Source organism: Myotis nattereri (genome assembly GCF_964212035.1).
Source record: "Myotis nattereri genome assembly, chromosome: 15".
NCBI lineage: Eukaryota > Metazoa > Chordata > Mammalia > Chiroptera > Vespertilionidae > Myotis > Myotis nattereri.
In genome coordinates, this window is record NC_138090.1 from 49,695,971 (window position 1) to 49,721,112 (window position 25,142).

Consider the following 25,142-nt stretch of genomic DNA (forward strand, 5'->3'; position numbering starts at 1 on the left):
TAGGGATGGTGCTTTTGTATAGTCTGGTCAGAGAGCCTCTTGCTGAAAAGGTGATGTTTGGAGCAAAGAATCAAATGTAGTGGGTGAATTGGGCCGGCATAGAAGTGGAGGAGGGCATTCTGGGCAGAGGGAACAGCTTGTGCCAAGGCCCTGAGGCAGGACTGTGCTTGATGTGAAGCTAGAGGAGGCTGGGGGACAGGGTGGGAGATTGGTCAGAAGTGGGTGTGCGGAGCCTGGGGGCCATAGTCTGGACTTAGCTTTTACTCTGAGGACAATTGTAGCCAGGAGAGATTTGGAGTGGAGAAAGGACAGGATTTTTTTTTTTTTTTTTTTAATAAATATATTTTATTGAACTTTTACAGAGAGGAAGGGAGAGAAATAGAGAGTTAGAAACATCGATGAGAGAGAAACATCGATCAGCTGCCTCCTGCACATCTCCCACTGGGGATGTGCCCGCAACCCAGGCACATGCCCCCGACTGGAATCGAACCCGGGACCCCCCAGTCCGCAGGCCGACGCTCCATCCACTGAGCCAAACCGGTTCGGTGAAAGGACAGGATTTGACTCAGATTTTTACAGGCTCCCTCTGGCCACTGTGCAGAGAACAGAAAGAATGAGTCCTAGTTTGGTGGTTCTCCAGCGTTAGCATACCATCCCCTTCCACCCTACCCCCCCCCCCCCCCATACACACACTGTCAAATTCAGCACCTCCCCCGTGCGTGCCAGGACTGCTCCCCACCCTGTGGATCCCCCAGGAGTGGAGCAGCCACACCTCCCTGCCATGGGGGACCTGATGTGATCTGTTGAGGGTTCACAGATCGGCATGTGCACCCTAATGTTAGGCATGTGCACCCTAATGTTAGGCGGCAGCTCAGGCAGGGCCTGCAGCTGCCTTCCAGCTGGGGACCGACAGGGTGTGACTTGGTTGCTCAAGGAGAATTTTTTCTCCCTAAGGGATGGTGATGACTGTGGTCACATGAGCGCAGTCTAACCCAGTAAAACAAACCAGTGAAATGAATTTTTATACATTTTATTTATCCCAGTGTGTGCAAAACATTATGTGAATGTGCAATCGATAGTTTTTAAATGGTTAATGAGACAGTTTATGTTCCTTTCTCAATTCAAAGGCTGCATTTTCATTGGAAATACTTGCTCTTGACTAAGAATTCATAAAATGTAGCCCAGCTGGTGTGGCTCAGAGGTTGACCTATGAACCAGGAGGTCACGGTTCAAATCCTGGTCAGGGCACATGCCTGGGTTGCAGGCTCCATCCCTCAGTAGGGGGTGTGCAGGCGGCAGCGGATCAGTGGTTCTCTCTGATCATTGATGATTCTATCTCTCCCTCTCCCTGAAATCAATAAAACCATTTTTTTTAAAAAAAGTTCATAAAACAGATTCATGGGGTACTCAAGTTCCAAACATACTTTCTCAGTAACTGAATTGAGGATTGGTTTTTCAATTTACATTTCTTAAGAGTAAATAAGATTAGGAATTCAATCCCTCAGCCACACTGGCGTATTTCCAGCACATGTGGCCCGTGGCTCCCGTGTTGGACAGCACAGGGCCAGCATGCTCTGAGCCGGATGGTGGTCCAGAGTCAGGAAGCGTCATTTCCCAGAATCCTCTCTGAGGACCCAGCGCTGCTTGGACTTGTGTGGGAGACCCATGAGGGCAGGATTGTATGGATGGAGCATTGTTACCTCGTGAATAGTAGTTGCCCAGCCGGCTGTGGACACTTGAAGTGACAGGGACGGTGACCTCAGTGAAAGTGCTTTGGTTCCCTCCAGCGTGGAGTCAGGGCTGTTAGGATGCTTTTGGTGGCAGCGAGAGACCCGCCCCTAGGCCTTTTTGGCGTAAACCCTCACCGGCTTTATCTCCCGTAACCAGAGCCTCAAGTAGGGCATATCCTCAGCACAGTCAGCAGTTTCCTGCTCTGGTCTGTGGCAAGAGGGTGGTCTTTTCCCACCCCCATGTCCCTTACAGCCATCGCTACAGGCAGAAGAGGGACCCGCACCCCCCATTGCTCCCCAGTCCCCTCAGAGCACCCAGGAGGGGCCGGCTGGTCTGGCCGCGCCCTCTGTGCTAGTCTACAGGCCCTTGCACAGGCCGGTCCTCCTGCCCAGAGCACACTTGCCCTATTTCTACCTGGTCCATTTTAGCCTCATCTTTTGTTGATCCTCACCGGAGGATATTTTTCCCATTGATTTTCAGAGAGAGTGAAAGGGAGGGAGAAGGAGAGAGAGAGAAACATTGATGTGAGACACACATCAATTGGTTGCACCCCACAAGCGCCCTGACTGGGGGCGGGGAGCAAATCCGCAGCCCAGGTACCTGCCTTTGACAGGGATTCAAGTCTGAGACCCTAGTGCATGAGCTGACACTACCACTGAGCTACACTGGCCAGGGCTTGCCTCATCTTTTGATCCTCAAATCTCAGGAGCTGCTGCCAGCCACCCAGCCCCATTGTGCTGGCCTGTGTCCACAGTCCTGAGACTTGCCCGTCAGCCTCCTTTGCATCCAGGGTCTCTAAGCACTGGACTGCTGTCGCTTATCTCTGAGCCTCACCCAGGAAATGTTTGAAGATAAAGGAAAACCTTTTCTTTTTATTTATTTTTTAAATGTATTTTATTGATTTTTTTACAGAGAGGAAGGGAGAGGGATAGAGTTAGAAACATTGATGAGAGAGAAACATTGATCAGCTGCCTCCTGCATACCCCCGACTGGGGATGTGCCTGCAATCAAGGTGCATGCCCTCGACCAGAATCGAACCTGGGACCCTTCAGTCCGCAGGCCGACGCTCTGTCCACTGAGCCAAACCGGCCAGGGCAGGGAAACCCTTTTAAATGCTTGCATGCCTCCTGTGATGGTGAGCTCATCCCTTGTAGCTGACTGGTCCTGGATGTTAGAAAGCCGTTGCTTCCATTAGCCCATTCTGTCACCCCTGCCTGCAGCCCCTTTACCCAGGGGGCACCCCCTTAGCCACACTCATGCGCTGTCTCTGGGCACCGGGCTGTTTCTTGCCTCTGACCTTTGCAGAGGCTGCGCACATGGCTGATGCTCTCCCTCCAGGGCTGCGGCCCCTGCTCTTTAGAGACCCGATGATCCGTTTCCTCTGTGAATTCTTTTTAGTAAAGTATATATTATGCGGAAAACAGTACCAAATAGCTGTGGATACTTTAAAGAAAACACACACACACATATGCATATTCTTTACATGGTCTTTAAGGTATCCATATCTGTTTGATGTTGCCTTCTTTATGATTGAATACATTCCTACACGCCCCACTGGGGATCAAGCCAGCAACCAATATGTAATTTTAATATGTAAGTATTTTGTATACACATGTACATGTAGGGAAATATATCTCCCAAAAAAGCCCACAGATCATAAGCGACCAGCTTGGCGAATTTTCCCTGATTGAACACAGCCACGTAACCGGCCCCCAGGTGCGGAATCCGCATCCCAGCCTGGCTCCCCACACCCTCCCAGCCCTCTCTGCTCCCAGGGATGGCCACCGCTGGGCCATCCAACACCATAGGTTCGTTTTGCGTGCTTCTCGGAGCTTTTAATAGAGGTGTAAGTGAAGGCCAGAGAGGACGCTAGCCTCGAGAATTTAATTGCCGTTCAAATATCCGTCTATCTGTGGTCAAGTTTACTCAGCTCCTTGGTGATATGTGATCCATTTATGAGAGATTGTTTCTCCTGGTCCCTACAGAATAGTTTTAAAGCAGCATGGGAAGCAGGTGCGGCCATTCTCAGGGTAGGACTAGCACAGCATGCGAAGTAACTTTGAGGGGCTGGCGTGGGCCCTTGGTGGTCACGGCCCCACCCTGCCCCCAGAGGGAGGCGCTGTCCTAGCCTCCCGGCCACCCCTGAGCAGGTACTCTGGGCGGAGTTCTGGGCAGCCTGGCTGGTGAACTGCTCCTGAACCCTCCTCATCTTTCACAGCCTTCCTCAGATGTCCTCACCTCCGCCAAGGCCTGGCGCTGCCCGCAGCCTCCATCCCTGTACATCTCACCTGGGAGTGGGGAGGAAGCCCCCTGCCTGCGCCCACCAGGCCAGGGGTCCCTGAAATGGATCCAAAGTACCGGGTCCAACGGGGTCCTGGTGCCCAGTGTAGCCCCACGCAGGCCCGGCCCCCAGAGCCTCAGGAAACGTGTAATTAATAAATGAAGGATCGGATGGCCTCTGGGGCCACAAAGGCCAATTCAGACTCATCATTGAAGGGCTGGCCCTGTACCTCCCGCGTCCCAGAGACCTCCCACCCTCACCTGCGGGCCCTCCGCTCCTTCCTCAGGCGGGGAGGGGTCACCCCGCACCTCATAGGGCCCTTATTCACATCTTCATGCCTTTTCTGAGCTCAGGCACTCAGGGAGCCCCTGGAACATGGGGTTGCTACCCAAAGTGGCAGATACTGACCCTGTTTTCAACCAGCTTCTGGTCGGGTCTGGGGGACAGGTGGACCCAGACACCCATGACATGTACCCCAGGAGGTGACCGGGCTGTGTGGGAGCCCTGGTGGGCCCTGGGACAGTGCTGAGCCACACCTGTGGCGGTTACACCTTCTCCCAGTGGCCACTTAAAAAAAAAGGTAGAAAGAGCCTGGCCGGTGTAGTTCAGTGGTTGAGCATCGACCTATGAACCAGGAGGTCAGAGTTCAATTCCTGGTCAGGGCACCTGCCCGGGTTGCTGGCTTGATCCCCAGTGGGGCGCGCAGGAGGCAGCCGATCAGTGAGTCTCTCTCATCATTGATCCATGTTCCTGTCTCTCCCTCTCCTTTCCTCTCCGAAATCAATACAAACATAAAAAAGGGAAAATTCATTTTAACAGTATATTCATGATACCCAATATACCCCAAATATTGTCATTTCAACATGGAATCAGTCTTTTAAAATGTTTACGAGATAGTTTGCTGCCCCCGCCCCCACTGTCTTCTAAATCTGGTGTGGCCCTGCCGCTTACAGCTGCCTCAGTTTGGAACGGCTACGCCCCAGGTGCGCGTGCGCGAGTCACCTGGCTAATGGCCGCGGGGAGCACTCAGCACCCAGGGGTCTGGCCTTGGCCTGCCGACTGGGGCGCAGTGGGACCTTCGTCGGATTGGGAAGCTGTGGGAGGACCAGGTTTTCAGGAGACGCCGAGTGGGGATGTGTAGGAGTGAGGATCCCGGGGGACAGCCAGAAGCCAGGCGAGCCATTCATTCATTCATTCATTCATTCCTTTATCGTGCTTTTTGCCAGGCTGTGCAGGGGTAAGCAGAGCCGTGGGTGGGGACAGCTCTCAGGCAGAGTATAGTCAGGGGCCGCGGTGAGAGGAGGGAGTCAGGGGTGGCCCTGAAGTGTGCGCCGGGCGCCTGCTCTGGTTGGAGAGACCCATGAGCCTTATTGATCACTTCCCTGAAGCTCCCAGCTGGAGATGGGGCCCAGGCATGTCCTCCGCCCCAGGGCCCGAGGCCCCAGCATGCAGAGTTTGCCCTCCATCTCCGAGGGCCCTTGCCAAGGAAATGGGGCAGGTGGCTCCGCTCCAGGACCCTCACCCCCAGCCCTGCCTTCCCTCCCCAGGTAAGAGCAAGGAGGCGGAGATTAAGAGAATCAACAAGGAACTGGCCAATATCCGCTCCAAGTTCAAAGGTAGGTGGGGGTCTGGACTCCTGGGTCTGAGAGAGGAGGGGGCTGGGACTCCTGGGACTTGCAGGGGTGTTCCTTCCTCATTTTGCCTCACCCTTTCCTCCTTCCTCTGGCCCCAGGGGACAAAGCTTTGGATGGCTACAGTAAGAAAAAGTATGTCTGTAAACTGCTCTTCATCTTCCTGCTTGGCCATGACATTGACTTCGGGCATATGGAAGCCGTGAACCTGCTTAGCTCCAACAAGTACACAGAGAAGCAGATAGTGAGTCTGGGGAGGAGGGGCTGGGGGCCTGGACTCCTGGGTCTGAGGGAGGAGGGGCTGGGGGCCTGGACTCCTGGGTCTGAGGGAGGAGGGGCTGGGGGCCTGGGCTCCTGGGTCTGAGGGAGGAGGGGCTGGGGGCCTGGACTCCTGGGTCTGGGGAGGAGGGGCCTGGAAGTATATAGACTCTAGGGCAGCGGTTCTCCACCTGTGGGTCGCGACCCCTGAAAATACATCCTGCATATCAGATATTTACATTATGATTCATAACAGTAGCAAAATTACAGTGATGAAGTAGCAACGAAAATGATTTTCTGGTTGGGGGCCACCACAACATGAGGAACTGTATTAAAGGGTCGCGGCATGAGGAAGGTTGAGAACCACTGCTCTAGGGTATGAGAGTTGGGGCCTAGGACCAATTAACCACAGGCTGCCCTGCCCTCACCTCCCTCCCCACCCAGGGTTACCTGTTCATCTCGGTGCTGGTGAACTCGAACTCTGAGCTGATCCGGCTCATCAACAACGCCATCAAGAATGACCTGGCCAGCCGCAACCCCACCTTCATGTGTCTGGCCCTGCACTGCATCGCCAACGTGGGCAGCCGCGAGATGGGCGAGGCCTTCGCTGCTGACATCCCTCGCATCCTGGTGGCCGGGTGAGTCACTGGAGACCTGTGGAGGGGGTGCAGTGGGGGAGACAGGCCCAGCCAGGATGTGGAGCCCACGCTGAGCTTGGAACCCCAGGGGTTCTGTGGCAGCCCTGTGATGTGTCTCCTCATCTCACTGAGCAGCTGACGGCAGTGTGAGGCAGCCCCCCAGCACAGCCAGTGCGATGCCTGTCGGATGAACTGACCTTTGACATCTAGTGTAGAAGAGGTGATAACCTCCAGTTATGTTGGTGACAGCCCTCCAGAAATTGTACATCTCCATTCATTCATTCAACAAGTGTCTATTGGCATCTACTGTGTGCAAGGCATCATGCTGATTGCTGGGGATGTAGACATGACCAGGAGTGGGCATGGTCAGTGTCCTCCCAGCATTCATAGGCCAGAGTGGAGAGAGAAACATTGATTGAATAATTGCAGGATGAAGCATTTAATTCCTCTCAAAACCATGCTGTGGGGGATAGGAACCCCTAAGAGCATTGAGTAGGGGTCAGCCTGACCTAGCCAGAGGGAATCAGGGAGAGCTTCCCAGAGGAAGTGGCATGAGGCTGAGGCCTAAGTGAGGAGGAATTGTTGGCTGTGGCACTGTTATGGGCACGGGGGAGGCAGAGGCGAGCAGCAAGGACTGGTGCCCACCCTTGCCGAGCTTACGCGTAGTGGGAGAGCCAGAGAACAAACACATACACAAAACATGAGGTGAGTTCAGACCGTGACTGATACTCAGAGGAAAACACAATAGGGTGGTGGGGGGTCCTGGAGGTCGTGGGGGAGGCCACTTACATTAGATTCTCAGGGAGGGCCTCTCTGAGGAGGTGATGTAATTTGACACTGATTGATAAGAACATAATCATTCAAAAGCGTTGGAGGAAGAGTCCCAGGCAAAAGGAGCAACAAGTGCAAAGGTCCTGAGGTTGGCGTGAGCTTTCTGCGTTCATGGAATCAAGAGAGTGTTTTTGGAAGGAGTGTGGTGAACAGGAGAGAGGGAGAAGTTCAGATTGTATTGTAATTGATGGGAGGAGGCAGGTGGATGGATGACATGAGTCACTTTGTAATTTTAACAGCCGAGCTTTGCCTGGTTTGGCTCAGCGGATAGAGTGTCAGCCTGCAGACTGAAAGGTCCTGGGTTCGATTCTGGTCAAGGGCATGTCTCTGGGTTGCAGGGTTCCCCAGCTCTGCAGTTTGGACTCCTGTGGGAGGCAGCCAATCGATGTGTCTCTCTCCCCCCGCCCCCCTTCCACTCGAAAAATCAATGGAAAAAAATATCCTCAGGTGAGGATTAAAATAATAATAAAATAAAATAAATCAACCAAAGATCATTCAGCCTAGTGTGGGGACAGGTAAGACTTTTATTTCTGGCAACATGTGGACTAGATTCCTGACGCTCTTTTTGAAACCCAGCTGTCAATATTGAATAAGAGAGGAGAGGAAATATTCGTCAATGTTCATGAGCCAAAAGTAAGGACAGGCCACGAGCTAAGCGGAGCCTGGCACCGGGAGATGCGCCAAGTGCTGTAGCCACATCTTGCTTAGAGGGCATTCCCTGAACTGCGTGAACCCAGTATTGGTTTGGGGGGCCCTGCAGCCTCTGGGGACAGAAGACAAAGCTTTTCCAAGGAGAGGCTCCAGAGACCACACTTCAGAATGAGCGTGATTTGGAAATAAACCCTTAGGAGATGTAAGCAAAGTTACCTGTTTTGAACCTTGGCACAGAGCAGCGTGCATACTGGTTTTCAGCCTGATTTCCGCCTACCTGGGTCATCCACAAATCCTTCAGCCAAGCTTTAGTGTCAAGTGCTGCAAACTGGTAGACCCCAGTGGCTGACAGAAGCAAAGACGCCTTTTTCTGGAGAAACCCACCTTCTCCACAGGCCTCAAAGGTTCCCACCGGTGAAGCAGCCCAGAGTTCCGTGAGTAGCTCACAGTCGAAAATCACTAAACACAGGAAGCAAGCACCTCGAGGGAGAACCAGCAGAAAGAAAACGGAAAAAAACAGTCAAATTAGAATCGTCCTATGGGATGTAAAATAAGTGTGTGTAATAGGCTCCAAGGAAGATGAAAATGATTTAAACACGAGCAAAGTGCAAGCAGATCTGGGAAATATCACCGATATTTTTAAAAAATTGAGTGGTCTGGTTTAGCAGCAGAATAGACAGTGATCAAAGCAGGTTAAACAGGCAGTAGAACTGAAGAAATGAATGGGAATGCAGCCCAGAGAAACAAAGGGATGGGGGGAAATGTTCTTAAGATTCTGTTTTATTGATTTCTAGAGAGAAAAGGGGGAGGAGAAACCGATGTGAGAGTGAAACATCGATTGGCTGCCTCCCGCACGCCCCCTACTGGGGATCGAACCGGCAACCTTTCGGTGCACAGGATGCCGCCCAACCAACTGAGCCATATTCCCCAGGCTGTCTTTTTTTTTTTTATTGATTTTTTACCGAGAAGAAGGGAGAGGGATAGAGAGCTAGAAACATTGATGAGAGAGATCGACCAGCTGCCTCCTGCACTCCCCCCCAGTGGGGATGTGCCCGCAACCAAGGTACATGCCCTTGACCGAAATCGAACCTGGGACCCTTGAGTCCGCAGGCCGATGGTCTATCCACTGAGCCAAACCGGTTTGGCATCCCCAGGCTGTCTTACAGTGTTTCTGTGTTAGGTCTTTGAAACGTGGCGTGTAACGTACACACATCACATGTCAGTTGGGACCCGCCACAGTCCCTGTGCCCAGAAGCCCTGTGTGGCCGGGGACCAACATCTTGGGAATGAAAGCTCCTGCCTCTTAAGTCCCGCGGGGAGGACATGGGCAGGACAGAGAAGGACCGGAGGCAGAGCCCGGGCGGCCCAGCGTGTTGGGATCTGAGCGGAGGGGAGGGGGTGCACGGTGGGCCCCGGCTCAGACACAGAGGAGACTTCCATGGGGGAGGGCGTGGGTAGTGGTGGTGAGAGCTGCGAGATGGTCCTGGCCACCCTGAGCGCAAGAACTTGGACCCGGCGAGGTTGGAAAAGGGGCCAGTGTGACAGACATGTATGCGCATGGGGAAGTGACTGCCGAGGGGCCCCGGTCTTGCCAGAGTGTGGGCCAGGCTGGGTGGTCTGAGTGCGGGCTGGACTGTTCATACTGAAGACTCGGCCTTGACAATGACTGGGGCATGTGGGAATGTTTCTTTAGGTAGATTTTTTTTTAATTGAAGTAAAATTCACATAACATGAAGTTCACCTCTTTTTAAATGAACTTTTTAATTTATTGATTGATTTTTAGAGAGAAGAAGGGTGGGGGAGAGAGAAACGTCAATTTGTTGTTATGTATGTATTCATTGATTGATTCTTTTTCTTGAAAATCTATTTTTATTGGTTTCAGAGAGGAAGGGAGAGGAAGAGAGAGATAGAAACATCAATGATGAGAGAGAATCACTGATTGGCTGCCTCCTGCACACTGCCTACTGGGGATCGAACCCACAACCTGGGCATGTGCCCTTGACCAGAATTGAACCCGGGACCCTTCAGTGCACAGGCTGACGCTCTATCCACTGAGCCAAACCAGCCAGTGCTCATTGATTGATTCTTGTATGTGCCCTGACTGGGATCAAACCTGCAATGTTGGTATATGGGACAGTGCTCTATCCAACTGAACTACCTGGCCAGGGCTAAGTTCACCATTTTAACTATTTTAAAGGGCACAATTCAACAATCTTTAGTATCTTCACAACGTTGTGTAACCACCACCACTAACTTAATTCCAGAACATTTCCATCATCCCAGGAAGAAGCCGACAGCCCTCAGCAGTCCACTCCACACGCCTCCCTCTCCAGCCTCAGGCAACCACTGACCTGCTTTCTGTCTCTAGATTCGCCTGTTCTGGGCATTTGCTACAAATGGAATCCTGTGGCCTTTGTGTCTGACTCCTTTCACTCAGCATCATGTCCTCCAGGTTCACCCGTGTTGTAGCCTGGATCAGTGCTTCATACCTTCTTATGGCTGAGTAATAGTATTCCCTTGTTGGATGGACCACATCTTGTTTATTTATTTATAAAAAAGGCCCCACCTCCTGTGATCATGGACAACGTTCACATTTGTGTGACTTGGTGTAGATGCCTAGGTGCGGAATTGCTGAGTCACATGGTACCGTGCCTCTCTAAAAAAGAAGAAATAGCCCTGGCCAGTTTGGCTCAGTGGATAGAGCATCGGCCTGCGGACTGAAAGGTCCCAGGTTCAGTTTCGGTCAAGGGCACATGCCTGGGTTGGAGGTTCAATTCCCAGTAGGGGACGTGCAGGAGGCAGCCGATTGATGATTCTCTCATCATTAATGTTTCTATCTCTCTCTCCCTCTCCGTTCCTCTCTGGAATCAATAAAAATATATTTACAAAAAAATTTAAAAAATAAAAATAAAAAAGAAGAAATAGTTACTCTGCACGGTGTGGCTCAGTTGGTTGAGCGTGGGCCCATGCACTGAAAGGTTGCCGGTTCAATTCCTGGTCAGGGCACATGTCCAGGTTGCGGGTTCGATCCCCAGTTGGGATGCATATGGGAGGCAACCGATCGGTGTTTCTCTCTCTCTCCCATCCTCTGTCTCTAAAAATCACTAAAAACATATTTAAAAAACGTTTATTAAAATGATGAAACAGCCCTAACTGGTTTGGCTCAGTGGGTAGAGCGTCGGCCTGCGGACTCAAGGGTCCCAGGTTCGATTCCGGTCAAGGGCATGTACCTTGGTTGCGGCCACATCCCCAGTGCGGGGTGTGCAGGAGGCAGCTGGTCGATGTTTCTCTCTCATTGATGTTTCTAACTCCCTATCCCTCTCCCTTCCTCTCTGAAAAAAATCAATAAAATATATTTAAAAAACAACAACGATGAAACAGCCGCAGTTGAATCCCCGCTCACGTCCCTTGATCATCTCTTCCCCTCCTCCCTCCCTGTCCTCTAAATCAGGTGGTTTTGTCCTTTAGTACCTGGGCCCAGTCCCCCAGATTATGTTGTTTCAAACTTCCCCTTAATGTTATCACAGTCTGGGTTTCACTCCACCAAGCTGCTAAGTAGCTCTCACTTCTTGGTTTGGTATTTGGACGTTTCCCGGCTTGTAACCGGAGATGATGACAGAATTCACCCCCTTGGAGGGCTGTGGCGAGGGTTAAGCAGTTTGATAAGTAGAAGCCTTGGTGCAGAGTGTGGCCCGAGTAAGGGCTGTGAGCCGTGATGATGCCGGTGAGAGACGGCCGCTAGTCCTGCCGGGGCCTGCGACACCTCCCGCTGCTTCGGGTTGTATCTGATGGCAGGCCGCCGTGAACATTCCCGTGCTGCCCCCTGGAACACGGGGGCGGGGCGTTCTGGGCAGAGATTTTTGTCTTTCCTCATTCAGTTACTGAGTTTTCTGCTCACCTGGCACCTTCCCCCACAACAGCGGCTGGGCGCAGTGTGCCTCGATGCCAACGGCTGGGCTAGGACGGGACCTCTGTGAGGACAGGCGTTTGCACCAATTTGCTCACTAGTCTGTCCACAGTGCCTGCAGCGTGATGGTACCCAGTAGGCACTTAATAAGTGCAGAGTCAGGCTTGACATTGTGCCAGTGGCCCCACAAGGGCCATGAGAGCAGCGCCAGGTTGGGTCCCGGGTCCGCCTGGGAGGAGCGAGCGGCGGGGAGGTGTGCGGGGCTGGAGTCGTGGGGTCGCGCTGACCCACCCACCTCACGTCGTGTCCCCACAGGGACAGCATGGACAGCGTGAAGCAGAGTGCGGCCCTGTGTCTGCTGCGGCTCTACAAGGCCTCGCCCGACCTGGTGCCCATGGGCGAGTGGACGGCCCGCGTCGTGCACCTGCTCAATGACCAGCACATGGTGAGACCTGGTGCCTCTGCCCCCCCCCCCATCCCTGCCCTTGATGTCCACCTGGAGGCAGGGGGTCCCACCCCGCCCTGGATGCCCGGGCCCCCACCCGAGTCCCTGCCTTTACCAAGGCACCTAGAGACCCTGGTCCGGTCCCCCCAATACTTATTACTCACCCAGGTGTCCCGAGGCACGCCCATCCCCGTCCCTGACACCCACTGGCTGCCCAGGGGTCCTGTCCAGTGTCCCCAACACCATCACCCGCCCAGCCCCTCAGAAGAAGCCCGGCCTGTGTGTCTGACACCCAGAGGTTCCCCAGTGCCCACTGCCTGCCCAGCCAGCACAGAGACGCTGGCCTCGGTCCCAATCCCACACCCCCAGGTCCTCCTAGTCCCCACCCACCCTCTGCTCTGAGCCCCAGTGAGTGCTGGTCGTGTCCCTGAGCCCCACTGTGACACCTATGCACCCCTAAGGACACACCCCTCCCCCCCACAGTCCACCCCTGTGCGTTCCTGAATCTCTGCTCTCAGATCCGCAGCCTGCACACTTGTCCCCAGTCTGACCTCCCACCAGGCCCTGACCTGCCACTCATCTGCCCCGCAGGGCGTGGTCACAGCTGCTGTCAGCCTCATCACCTGTCTCTGCAAGAAGAACCCGGATGACTTCAAGACGTGCATCTCCCTGGCTGTGTCTCGCCTGAGCAGGGTGGGTGTGGCCTCGCTGCTGGCTGCGGGTGGGGGCCCTCCCGTCCCTGTCCCCGGGGCACCTCTCTGGTCCCTGGCCCTTCTTGCTTTCCCTGGGAGGCAGCCCAGCTGGTGGTTAGGAACCCAGGCTCTGAGCTGAGTTCCTCCTGGCTCGGCTACAAGCGGCTTCCCCTCTCTGGGCCTCAGTTGTCCCTTCTGTTCAATGGGGATGATCCTAGTGCCCACCTCACAACATAGCTGCTGTGACCTAATCCATATAAAGCCGCGGTTCTCAACCTGTGGGTCGCGACCCCTTTGGCGGTCAAACCACCCTTTCACAGGGGTCGCCTAAGACCCTCCTGCACATCAGATATTGACATGACGATTCATCACAGTAGCAACATGACAGTTATGAAGGAGCAACGGAAATAATTTTATGGTTGGGTCACAGCATGAGGAACTGTATTTAAAGGGCCAGAAGGTTGAGAACCACTGATCTAAAGTGTTAGAACGGGGTCTGGCACGTGGAGAGCACCCAGGAAGTGAGAGCTGCCATCCGTACGTGCCTCCCTCCCGCCTGCCCCTCTGTCTCTCCCTCCTGCTTTCTCTGCTTTCCCTCCACTCCTTTCCCATGCCTCCCCCTTCGCTCCGTCCTCTCTCCTCTCCTCCCCCATGCCCTGTCCTGGGAGCCGGCCCCGGGGCTTCCTGTGAGCCTGGCTCTGGGCTGGTGGGGAACAGGGATGCATCAGGCCTCGGCCTCAAGAAGCCCCCTTTCCTCTTGGAGGAGGGGCGTGTGCGGGGCAGGCCTGCTCAGTCACAAATGACGGTAAAGGGGAGGCTTGTGCTGTTGAGGTAGCATAGGGCGTTGTAGGCCCCCAAAGGAAGCACTTTACCCAGGGAACCCGGGAAGGCATCTGGGAGTGGTGATCCCTGAATTGGGACTCGGAGTCAATATAAACGTTTTCTGGGGAGGGAAGAAGGGGCCTGACTTCTCAGGCAAGAGATCAGCACACCAGCTCAGTCATTCAATTAATTTTTTTAAATGAATTTTTACTGATTTTAGAGAGCAAGGGAGAGGGATAGAGATAGAAGCATCAATGATGAGCGAGAATCACTGATCGGCTGCCTCCTGCACGCCCCCCACTGGGGGATGGGCCCCGCAACCCAGGCATGTGCCCTGACCAGGAATCGAACCGTGCCCTCCTAGTTCATGGTTGACACTCAACCACTGAGCTATATATACCGGTGGAGCCATTCCGTCATTCTTTTATTCACTCCCCACACATCCACATAGTCCCGTGGGCCAGCCTGGTGGGGGAGGCAGAAAGTGACATTGGGGGTCGGGCACAATACTATCATGGAGGTGGCACAGAGCATGGTGGGAATGCTTCTTGGAGAAGGGGGTTTTAGGGTTGAGTAGGAGTTTGCCATGAGGAAACAAAGTCACACGCTCTTTCATTGATTCTCCACCTTTGTCTACCCTGAGCCTTTCTGGGGTCTGACCTTGTATGAGGCCCAGGGACCCAATTCCTGCCCCTGAGCAGCTTCCAGTCTCGGGGGAGGCCTGTGGGGAAACATCTCCAGCGAGTGGGTGCAATGTGTGCGCTGGTGGATGCAGCCAGGGTTTTGGGGGTGCAGAGTTGAATCGGGACGCACAGTGAGGGAATCAGATGGGCAGATCCTGTGCCCCCACAGCCGGGCTCTCCCAGATCCTCCCCGTCACTCCCTGGGGAAGGCAGCGTTTGCCCCCCCCCAGCCTGGTGCCCCTGCTTCACCTCCTGTTCCTGCCCCCAGATCGTCTCCTCGGCCTCCACGGACCTCCAGGACTACACCTACTACTTCGTCCCTGCGCCCTGGCTCTCGGTGAAGCTCCTGCGACTGCTGCAGTGCTACCCCCCGCCAGGTACCGCCGGCCCTTGGGCTGGGACCTGGGGCCTCTGGCCCGCTGGGCAGGCGGGTGGTGCTGTGGGTCTGTGTCGGGACTTCTCAGAGGCAGCCAGTGCTGCTAGCCCTGTCCCTCGGCTGCAGGGGCAGAGCCCTGAGGCCAGGACCTGCCAGGAAGGCTCCAGGCGGGAGCCGCATGAAGCCAGTGGCCCGCCCTTTGTAGCACAGATGCGGACAGATCACTGGCGTTGCTGATCCCCTGTGGTCCCTGTGGTGGGCCAGAGCCTCCTGAGCAACACTCGCTTTCCAGCCTGTGACACAGGGGCTGTTGTCAGGCCTGTTTTTCGGATGAGAAAACCCAGGCCCTGTTGGATGGGGAGGTCCCTGTCTAAGGTCTTGCCCAGGCCGTGCTGTTTGAATGACCGTAGCTCTGTTAGGGTTTTCATGTCCCCATTGTCATGAAAGCTGTCATGGATGACGCGCCTCCAAGAGCCAGGTCCTGCATGGGAATGTCTGTTCCCCCCCTGCCCCACCCCCTCAGAGCTGTGAGGGGAACCCCCCCTGCAATGTGCAGGCAGGGAAACAGGCTTGGAGATGAGACGTGGCCTTCCCAGGCCTGGCAGAGACTGAGGCAGAGCCTGGCTTCAGAATCCATGCTCTAAGCCCCTCCCCCTTCCATGGGGGCTCGCCTGTCTGGCCTCACAGAGCGGTACTGAGGGGCCCCGGTCTGAGGTGCTTAGCACAGAGTCGGTGCCTGAGGAACCAGTTCCCTCCCATTCAGCCGCGTGCTAAGCACCTGCTGGGAGCCTGGGGCTGATGGCAGCTCTGAATCTTTACAGCCAGCACGTCTGTGCAAGGGTGTCTGTGTGTGTGTCTCTGTGTGTGTGTGTGCATACATGTCTCTGCAGGCATTGCAGGCATGTCTGTGTATGTCTGTGTGCCTGTGCATGTCCCTGCGTATGCTTGTCTGTGTGTGCATACATTGGTGTGTATATGCATTCTGTACATGTCTGTGCATACATGTCCATGTGCATGTGTGTATACATATGTGTGTGTGCATGCTTCTCTGTGTGCATGTCCAAGTGTATGTGTGCACACGCTCTAAGTGAGTGTGTGATATAGGCAACTCCGCAGCCCCCCCCCCCCCCGCCTGTGGAAGCCAGCGATGAGCTCTGTCTGTGGCCCTGGGGAAGCCTCTTGCACTTTGACTCTTCCTCATGCTGTAAAGAAGGGTTTGGTAGCCGAAACCGGTTTGGCTCAGTGGATGGAGCGTCGGCCTGCGGACTGAAGGGTCCCAGGTTCGATTCTGGTCAAGGGCATGTACCTTGGTTGTGGGCACATTCCCAGTGGGAGATGTCCAGGAGGCAGCTGATCGATGTTTCTCTCTCATCGATGTTTCTAACTCTCTATCCCTCTCCCTTCCTCTCTGCAAAAAATCAATAAAATATATTAAAGAAAAGAAGGGTTTGGTAGAACTTAAGCCCACTTCCACCTCAGAAATCCCACCTTATAATTCTGGGACGTGCCCAGGGTGGGCACCTCACCTACCCTTTCTCACATTGTGGAAATGGCAGCCATGGCCCAAGCAATTATTTTAACAAGTATTACGAAAAAATTTCCAGCCCTGGCCAGTGTGGTTCAGTGAGTGGTGAGCGTCCTGTGCACCGAAGGGTTGTGGGTTCCATTCCTGGTCAAGGGCACATACCTGGGTTGCAGGTCGATCTTAGGCTCCAGTTGGGGCATGGGCAGGAGGCAGCCGATCAATGTGTCCCTCTTACATTTGATGTTTCTCCTTCTCTCTGCCTCTCTCCCCCTCCCTTTCACTCTCTATAAAAATCAATGGAAAAGATATCCAGGCGCAGATTAACTTCAACATCAAAAATTCCAGCATACAAACAAGTAGAAAATACCCATCACCTAGACTTCATGTGTTTCTTGTAGGCATGCTCTTATTTTTTTGAATATATTTTATTGATTTTTTTTACAGAGAAGAAGGGAGAGGAATAGAGAGTTAGAAACATCGATGAGAGAGAAACATCGATCAGCTGCCTCCTGCACAGCCCCTGGGGATGTGCCCGCAACCAAGGTACATGCCCTTGACCGGAATCGAACCTGGGGCCCTTCAGTCCGCAGGCCGACGCTCTATCCACTGAGCCAAACCGGTTAGGGCGGCACGCTCTTATTTTGTTATGTGTTTCTGACATATTTAAAAGGTAATTACAGCCCAGCCAGCGTGGCTCAGTGGTTGAGTGTCAACCTATGAACCTGGAGGTCACTTCAATTCTTGATCAGGCAGGGCACATGCCCGGGTGTGGGCTTGGTCCCCAATGTGGGGCGTGTTGCTGATCAGTGATTCTCTCTCATCATTGATGTTTCTTTCTCTCTCTCCCTCTCCCTTCCTCTCTGAAATCAGTAAAAAATATATGTATATGTGTGTGTATATATATATATATATATATATATATATATATTTTTTTTTTTTTTAAAGGTAATTACAGACATCATGATGTTTTGCCTTTAAATATTTTGTCATGTGTTTCTCAAAACTATGGCGATTTTCATTCCCAAGAGCAATTCTACATTCATACTTCAAACTAACAACGATTCCCCAATGTTCTGTAATCCCACTGTTTCCTAATTTCCCCCAAACAGTCTCCCTCGGTCAGTTCAAACTAGGATCTAATCGAGGTACCAGTCCCGAATTTGATTTTCAGTTCTCATACATCTCCCTTAATCTGGAAGATTTGCCGCCTTTATTCCAGGGCATTGGCTTTCGCCAGCTGTTTATTAGTAAAAGTTTCAAACACAGAGATAACTTCCCAGAGCGGCGAGGTAGCGCCCGGATGCCTCTGCTGCTGCATCGTGCCCTCCTCACGCGCTCAGACAGCCGCTGCCTTACTCGACGATAAGTGACATCAGAACACTCCCCACCCTGAAATATTTCCACACACGTCTCCCAGGAACGCAGTATGAAGCCTCAGTGCCCTCATCATACCTCAGAAGATTCAAAACAGCCTCACAGTGTCATTTGCAATCCAGGCACCAAACTGCCCCAGTTGTCCATAGCATTATTATTATTTTTTTAATATATTTTATTGATTTTTTTTACAGAGAGGAAGGGAGAGAGAGAGAGAGTTAGAAACATCGATGAGAGAGAAACATCGATCAGCTGCCTCCTGCACATCTCCCACTGGGGATGTGCCCGCAACCAAGGTACATGCCCTTGACCGGAATCGAACCCGGGACCCTTCAGTCCGCAGGCTGACGCTCTATCCACTGAGCCACACCGGCTTCGGCACACAGCATTATTTTTATGGCTTAACAAAATGCAGCATAATCTAGGACCACAAATATTTTCTTAGTTTGGAATAGTCTCCCCAGTCCCCTGCGCCCCCCCCCCCCCCCATTACCCGCTTGTTTTTAATCTTCTTTGGAGGATATTTTTCATGATCTTTAGAAAGAGAGAGGGAGAAACATCTATGTGAGAGAAACACATCAACTGGTTGCCTCCCGCATACACCCTGACCAGAGCCAGGGATGGAACCTGCAACTCAGGTACGTGCCCTTGACCGGAAATTGAACCCAAGACCCTTCAGTCCGAGGGCTAATTCTCTACCCACTGAGCATACCGGCCAGGGCCCCACTCACTGCCTGCTGTTGAATGCCTGATGGATGTGGTGCAGCATTTCTGCTGGAACATGTGGCAGCTGTTCTGTCCACGGCGTTGCCTCACCTCGCAGGGAAAGGCAGCTGTGGGGATCGTGGGAGCTTGTGGTTAGCGTCTGTCTATCTCAGACACTCAGTCCGCTCCGTGGGAGCGCTGGGTGTCAGGGTGTCTCCGGGGAAGGTTCCTGGAACTTGGTCTGTGAGGAACCTAAACAGCATCGGTGCTGCAGAAGGGAGACAGACTCACAGGTGGGGCTGCTTGCCCAGCCCTGTCAGAGCGCAGCAGGACGAGCGCCCAGGTGTGGAGTCAGGTCCTCTCGGCATCTCTCCCCCCTTCTCTGGTCACCCGGGGCCCTGGCCGCTGCTGCAGGGCGGCCCCCTGCCTGTGGAAGGTGGGCCGTGGCCTGGCCCCCGCCCCCGGCAGGTCAGCTGGGCCGGCAGAGCTCAGCCTGGATGTGCCCTTCGTTTCCTCAGAGGACGCGGCCGTGAAGGGCAGGCTGGTCGAGTGTCTGGAGACTGTGCTCAACAAGGCCCAGGAGCCGCCCAAGTCCAAGAAGGTCCAGCACTCGAATGCCAAGAATGCCATCCTCTTCGAGACCATCAGCCTCATCATCCACTACGACAGGTGCCCACCAGGGCGGGGGCGGGGGCGGGGGCGGGCCTGGAGCCCCGGTCCTAGGGGAGCGGGTCTGGGAATTGTGACCTTGAGGTAGAAGGAGGAGGATGGCACCCTGCTAGGTTGGTGCGGCTCCCTCCCGGCAGGCAGAATTCCTGGCTCTTTATTTGGGCTGTGGCCTCGATGTCCGGGTCACCGGGTCGGCCATGACCTGGGTCCTGAGGATGGTGCGGATGGACCAGCCTCGCCCGAGGCCGCCTCCTCATGTCCCGTGTGTCTCTCTCTCTCTCTCTCTCTCTCTCTCTCTCTCTCTCTCTCTCTCTCTCTCTCTCTCTCGCTGGCAGTGAGCCCAATCTCCTGGTGCGGGCTTGCAACCAGCTGGGCCAGTTCCTGCAGCACCGCGAGACCAACCTGCGCTACCTGGCCCTGGAGAGCATGTGCACGCTGGCCAGCTCCGAGTTCTCCCACGAGGCGGTCAAGACCCACATTGACACCGTCATCAACGCCCTCAAGGTGTGATCTCGGGGCGCCCCCCGGGCCAGGCTCTCCTCCGCCTCCTCAGAGAGGCATGGGGCCCCGGGGCCCTTGGGTGGCCAGCCCTATGCCGCACGGAGCCCAGAACACACCCCCTGCTCTCTTCCCTCAGACGGAGCGGGACGTCAGCGTGCGGCAGCGGGCGGCCGACCTCCTCTACGCCATGTGCGACCGGAGCAACGCCAAGCAGATCGTGTCGGAGATGTTGCGGTACCTTGAGACTGCTGACTACGCCATCCGAGAAGAGATCGTGAGTCCTAGGAGGGCTGGGGGCCTGGACGCCTGGGTCCGAGGGAGGAGGGGCTGGGGGCCTGGACCCCTGGGTCTGAGGGAGGAGGGGCTGGGGGCCTGGACCCCTGGGTCTGAGGGAGGAGGGGCTGGGGGCCTGGACTCCTGGGTCTGAGGGAGAAGGGGCTGGAGGCCTGGACCCCTGGGTCTGAGGGAGGAGGGGCTGGGGGCCTGGACCCCTGGGTCTGAGGGAGGAGGGGCTGGGGGCCTGGACCCCTGGGTCTGAGGGAGGAGGGGCTGGGGGCCTGCACCCCTGGGTCTCCAGATGGGGACAGCTGTGAGCCCAGATCCAGTTGAGTCCACACCCTACGCTCGTGCACACACGCATGCCTGTCCTCCCTCCGGCTGGCAGGTCCTGAAGGTGGCCATCCTGGCTGAGAAGTACGCAGTGGACTACAGCTGGTACGTGGACACCATCCTCAACCTCATCCGCATCGCAGGCGACTATGTGAGTGAGGAGGTGTGGTACCGCGTGCTGCAGATCGTCACCAACCGTGATGACGTCCAGGGCTACGCGGCCAAGACTGTGTTTGAGGTCAGCACCCCCGTCGGGGGCATCGAGGCAGAGACAGGACAGAGCTGCTCCCTGGTCTCCCTGCTTCTCCAAGGGACACGGGGGCCCGGCCTTCACTGGCCAGCGTGCGGTCAGTCCGCGGGCAGTGGCCGATCCCCAGGCCGCAGCAGTTGCCCACTCCCTCTGCCCTGTGTCACTGCCTGTGGGAGCGGGAGCCAGTCACTTCACCCCTCTGGCCTCGGTTTCCATCTATAATCCCACACACGTCGGAGAGCCCCGAGGGCAGCCCCGCCCGCACAGCTGAGTGACGGGAGCCAGGACGTCGGCACTCATGCCTGTTCCGGCCTCCAGGCGCTCCAGGCCCCAGCCTGTCACGAGAACATGGTGAAGGTCGGCGGCTACATCCTTGGGGAGTTTGGAAACCTGATTGCCGGGGACCCCCGCTCCAGGTGAGGGGATGGACATACGCACTTCTGAAGGGTCCGGGGTGGGGGGGCCCCAGGAGTCTCAGGGCCGGTGATGATGGGAACCTCGGCCCCTCGCCCCGAACCTGGCGGGTGAGAGACAACCCAGCTCTCAGGAGCTTCTAGGGGAGCGTGGCCGCAGCCACTGCCCCGGGGCCGCCTGGGACGGGTCCCGGCCAGGGAGGCGGCACCGCGGGGGGTTTGTGGGAGAGACGGTGGAGCCGCACGCTGACCTCTGCTCCCCACGCAGCCCCCCGGTGCAGTTCTCCCTGCTGCACTCCAAGTTCCACCTGTGCAGCGTGGCGACGCGGGCCCTGCTGCTGTCCACCTACATCAAGTTCATCAACCTCTTCCCGGAGACCAAGGCCACCATCCAGGGCGTGCTGCGGGCCGGCTCCCAGCTGCGCAACGCGGACGTGGAGCTGCAGCAGCGCGCGGTCGAGTACCTCACCCTCAGCTCGGTGGCCAGCACGGACGTCCTGGTCAGGGCCCGGTCCCCACCTGCCCCCTCCCCCTCTGTGCCCCGCCCTCCCTCTCCTCCTGACCTGCTCCCGCCCCCCACCCCCAGGCCACGGTGCTGGAGGAGATGCCGCCCTTCCCCGAGCGCGAGTCGTCCATCCTGGCCAAGCTCAAGCGCAAGAAGGGGCCGGGAGCCGCCAGCGCCCTGGACGATGGCCGGAGGGACGCAAGCAGCAACGACATCAACGGGGGTGTGGAGCCCACCCCCAGCACGGTGGTGAGTCCCCCAGGACTGGGCCACGGGGAGGGCCCCCCTGGGGAATCGTCTCTTCTCACCTACGACTGTACTTCCTGCAGTCGACACCCTCACCCTCCGCCGACCTCCTGGGGCTGCGGGCAGCCCCTCCCCCAGCGGCACCCCAGGCTCCCGCGGGTGCAGGCAACCTCCTGGTGGACGTCTCTTCCGATGGCCCAGTCGCCCAGCCCGGCCTGGGGCCCACCCCCGAGGAGGCCTTCCTCAGGTACCGTCTGCCTCGGGCTCTGGGCTCCCCGTCTTCTGTCTACTCCCCCCAGCTCGTTCCTCCCTCCCTGTCCCTGTGCCTCTGTCCACCTGGCTGCCGCCTCTCCGGCCTCCTTCCTCCCTCTGGCCACGCTGGGCTCCCGGCTGCCCCTGGCCTCCCGTTGTTGTCCTTTCCCGTCACCGTGTCTCAGCCTGCTCTTCCTTCTCTCCTTCCCTCCTCCTTCTTTCTCTTTGGCCCTTTTGCTGCCTGTCTGGGATTGGCTGCCTGCCACGCCTGTCTTCTCTGTCTGCTCTGGGATTGGATGGCCCAGCGAGCTGGAGCCGCCTGCTCCTGAGAGCCCCATGGCTTTGCTGGCTGACCCAGCGCCAGCTGCTGAGTAAGGGGTGGCCTCAGGGGGTTGGTGGGCAGACTGTGTCCCTAGGGAGGGTTAGGGGACGGGAGCTCTCAGCAAGGCTTCCTGTTGAACTAACTGTAGAGTCAAGGTCTTGGAAGGGAGTGAAAATAGGGTCCTCTGATGGGGGGTGGGGAGCCGCACATGCTGGAGGCCTATTCCCATGAGAGGCAATCACCAGACCCATTGTGGGGTTCTCTGTGGTTCTCTGGGGAATCTGGGTGTATGGACTGTGGGGTTCTGCCCTCTCAGGGCCTGTTGTCTCCTTCCATGAGGCAGTTCCAGGCCTTTACCTCTATCAGCACCTCCCTCCCCCCAGCCCCTCCCATCTCACTCCTTTCCCTGCAGCCCAGGGCCGGAGGACTTCGGGTCGCCCATCCCAGAGGCTGATGAACTGCTCAATAAGTGAGTCTGGGAGCGATCAGGAGGGAAGTGAGGAAGGCGGGGATCACGAAGCAGAGCCCAGACAAGCACCCTCTCATCCTGGGCTCCCCCCTCCCTGCTCCCCCAGGTTCGTGTGTAAGAACAATGGGGTCCTGTTTGAGAACCAGCTGCTGCAGATTGGAGTCAAGTCAGAGTTCCGGCAGAACTTGGGTATGTGTGGGGGGGGGCTGTGAGGATGGGGATTCGGGGACACCTTGCCCGGGTGTGGAGTCGGGGCTGACGGAGGCCCGCCTCCCCGCCTCCCGCCGCTGCAGGCCGCATGTATCTCTTCTACGGCAACAAGACCTCAGTCCAGTTCCAGAGCTTCACGCCCACGGTGGTCCACCCGGGGGACCTCCAGACTCATATCCTCTCGGCCTGGCCCCGCCCCCTGGCTCCGGGTCCGCCTTCCTGGGACCAGACGGACCCAGGCCGACACCGTCTTCAGCCTCTTGCCTGACAGCCGGAGCGCTTGTTAGCTCAGAGGTTCGGTGCCACCGGTCGGAGGGGCGTCCTTTCCCCGACAGGAGGGGACGTGAAGTGATGAGATAGGTGTGCGGAGGCGGTGCCCCTGCAGCCCCTGCTGCCCCAGGCCCCTTCCAGACCTTGTCCTGACTTTGTCCGCTGTCCGCTCCGCACCCAGGATTCTAGCGCCTCCTGAGCTCGAGGGCCAGCCCGGGTCCCGGTGAGACCTGAGCCCGTCCTGTGAGTCCCGGGCCCGTCGCTGCCTCTGTGTGGGCCCTCCGCTTCCTCCTCAGGGGGCGGTTTGCGCAGCAGGAAAACTCTGGCGGAAAACTCTGGAAGGGGGACAGGCAGTGCTTGAGCAGCCAGTCCCTCCTCCCCTCTGCGGTCCGTCCCCAGCCTGTGAAACCGGGGTTAGACCCCCAAACTCTGAGGGTCTTTTTATGTTTAGTTCTTTGCTTCACCCATCACCATTCCCAGGGGCCTGTTGAACACTCAGCTCTGCTGGGCAGGGGCAGGGGCATGGGCAGGGGCATGGGCAGGGGCAGGGGCATGGGCAGGGGCATGGGCAGGGGCATGGGCGGGGGTGAGAGGCAGAAGGCCCAGCGCTGGGTCGCTGCGTGAAGGGAGGCGGTGAGAGCACGGCCTGCACGCCCCTCGCCGGCCACACTGGGCGTTGGTGCCGGACCAGGTCCCTGAGCACCGAGGGCGCCACGTCCCGTCGCAGATGAGGCCGGGGGAGGCCACGTGAGGGCGCACGTCACTGAGGCGGTGGGAGCTGGGGTCCACCCGGGTGCGGGGTGCGGGGTGCGGGTGGGGGTGAGAGAGGCCGCCGGGCCCCGTGTGAAAGGCGATGCGGCGGGAGGAGGCCGAGGGCAGGCCCAGGGCACCCGCAGTCTGGCTTCCTTGACCGCGGGCACAGCTGGCCGTGCAGACCAAGCGCGTGGCCGCGCAGGTGGACGGCGGGGCGCAGGTGCAGCAGGTGCTCAACATCGAGTGTCTGAGGGACTTCCTGGCGCCCCCGCTCCTGTCCGTGCGCTTCCGGTGAGTCCGGGCCGGGGTGCGGGTGGGCGGGGCCTCAGGGGCGAGGGGCGGGGTCTGACGGCGCCCGCTCCCCCACGCCAGGTATGGGGGCGCCCCGCAGTCCCTCACCCTGAAGCTCCCCGTGACCATCAACAAGTTCTTCCAGCCAACGGAGATGGCGGCCCAGGACTTCTTCCAGCGCTGGAAGCAGCTGAGCCTGTGAGTAGCCGGGCGGCCCCAGGGCGGGCGGCCGGAAGGGCGGGCGGGCGGGCGGCCCGGCCCTGACTGGAACCTTCCCGCCCAGCCCCCAGCAGGAGGCGCAGAAAATCTTCAAAGCCACCCACCCCATGGACGCCGAGGTCACGAAGGCCAAGGTGAGGGACGGGGAGACCCAGCGGGAGCCCGAGGCCACGTCCCAGCCCGCCTCTCCCCAACTCGGGGGTGTGGGGACCGGAGGCTGGTCACTCCGAGCCTCAGTTTCCCCGTCGGTAACATGCGGCCAGCGCCCACTCCCGCTGGTTTGGGGAGCTGTGCGCCCCTCTGGGAGCTGGCAGATCTGGTGCCGCTGACGGCTGCCGCCCTCCCTCCCCAGCTCCTGGGGTTTGGCTCCGCTCTCCTGGACAACGTGGACCCCAACCCCGAGAACTTCGTGGGGGCCGGGATCATCCAGACGAAAGCCCTGCAGGTGGGCTGTCTGCTCCGGCTGGAGCCCAACGCCCAGGCTCAGGTGAGCGGTACCCCCTCACCTGCAGCAGATCCCCCCGCCCCCCAATCCTCTGGCTCATCTTCCACTCCCCTTCCCCCCTCCCTGGTTTGTGTCTCTATCCTTTCCACCTTTCCTGGCCTCTTTTTA

At 56.9% G+C, this 25,142-nt stretch overlaps 1 protein-coding gene across 2 annotated transcripts in view; it reads left to right on the forward strand.

The window, feature by feature from the left end:
- AP2A1 (adaptor related protein complex 2 subunit alpha 1) overlaps positions 1 to 25,142 on the forward strand; it is a 31,127-nt gene that overhangs the window by 5,350 nt on the left and 635 nt on the right. The window contains exons 2-23 of one of the 2 annotated variants that reach the window (XM_081107684.1): positions 5,560 to 5,628; positions 5,745 to 5,887; positions 6,346 to 6,539; positions 12,244 to 12,373; positions 12,965 to 13,066; positions 14,839 to 14,947; positions 19,069 to 19,219; positions 19,555 to 19,723; positions 19,857 to 19,994; positions 20,385 to 20,567; positions 20,898 to 20,995; positions 21,261 to 21,492; positions 21,579 to 21,746; positions 21,827 to 21,990; positions 22,301 to 22,366; positions 22,730 to 22,786; positions 22,893 to 22,975; positions 23,080 to 23,168; positions 24,186 to 24,310; positions 24,392 to 24,508; positions 24,594 to 24,663; positions 24,882 to 25,016. In XM_081107684.1, the coding sequence (XP_080963810.1) occupies positions 5,560 to 5,628; positions 5,745 to 5,887; positions 6,346 to 6,539; positions 12,244 to 12,373; positions 12,965 to 13,066; positions 14,839 to 14,947; positions 19,069 to 19,219; positions 19,555 to 19,723; positions 19,857 to 19,994; positions 20,385 to 20,567; positions 20,898 to 20,995; positions 21,261 to 21,492; positions 21,579 to 21,746; positions 21,827 to 21,990; positions 22,301 to 22,366; positions 22,730 to 22,786; positions 22,893 to 22,975; positions 23,080 to 23,168; positions 24,186 to 24,310; positions 24,392 to 24,508; positions 24,594 to 24,663; positions 24,882 to 25,016 (2,792 nt within the window). The remainder of the gene's footprint in view (positions 1 to 5,559; positions 5,629 to 5,744; positions 5,888 to 6,345; positions 6,540 to 12,243; positions 12,374 to 12,964; positions 13,067 to 14,838; positions 14,948 to 19,068; positions 19,220 to 19,554; positions 19,724 to 19,856; positions 19,995 to 20,384; positions 20,568 to 20,897; positions 20,996 to 21,260; positions 21,493 to 21,578; positions 21,747 to 21,826; positions 21,991 to 22,300; positions 22,367 to 22,729; positions 22,787 to 22,892; positions 22,976 to 23,079; positions 23,169 to 24,185; positions 24,311 to 24,391; positions 24,509 to 24,593; positions 24,664 to 24,881; positions 25,017 to 25,142) is intronic. The other variant, XM_081107685.1, reaches the window with a different exon arrangement.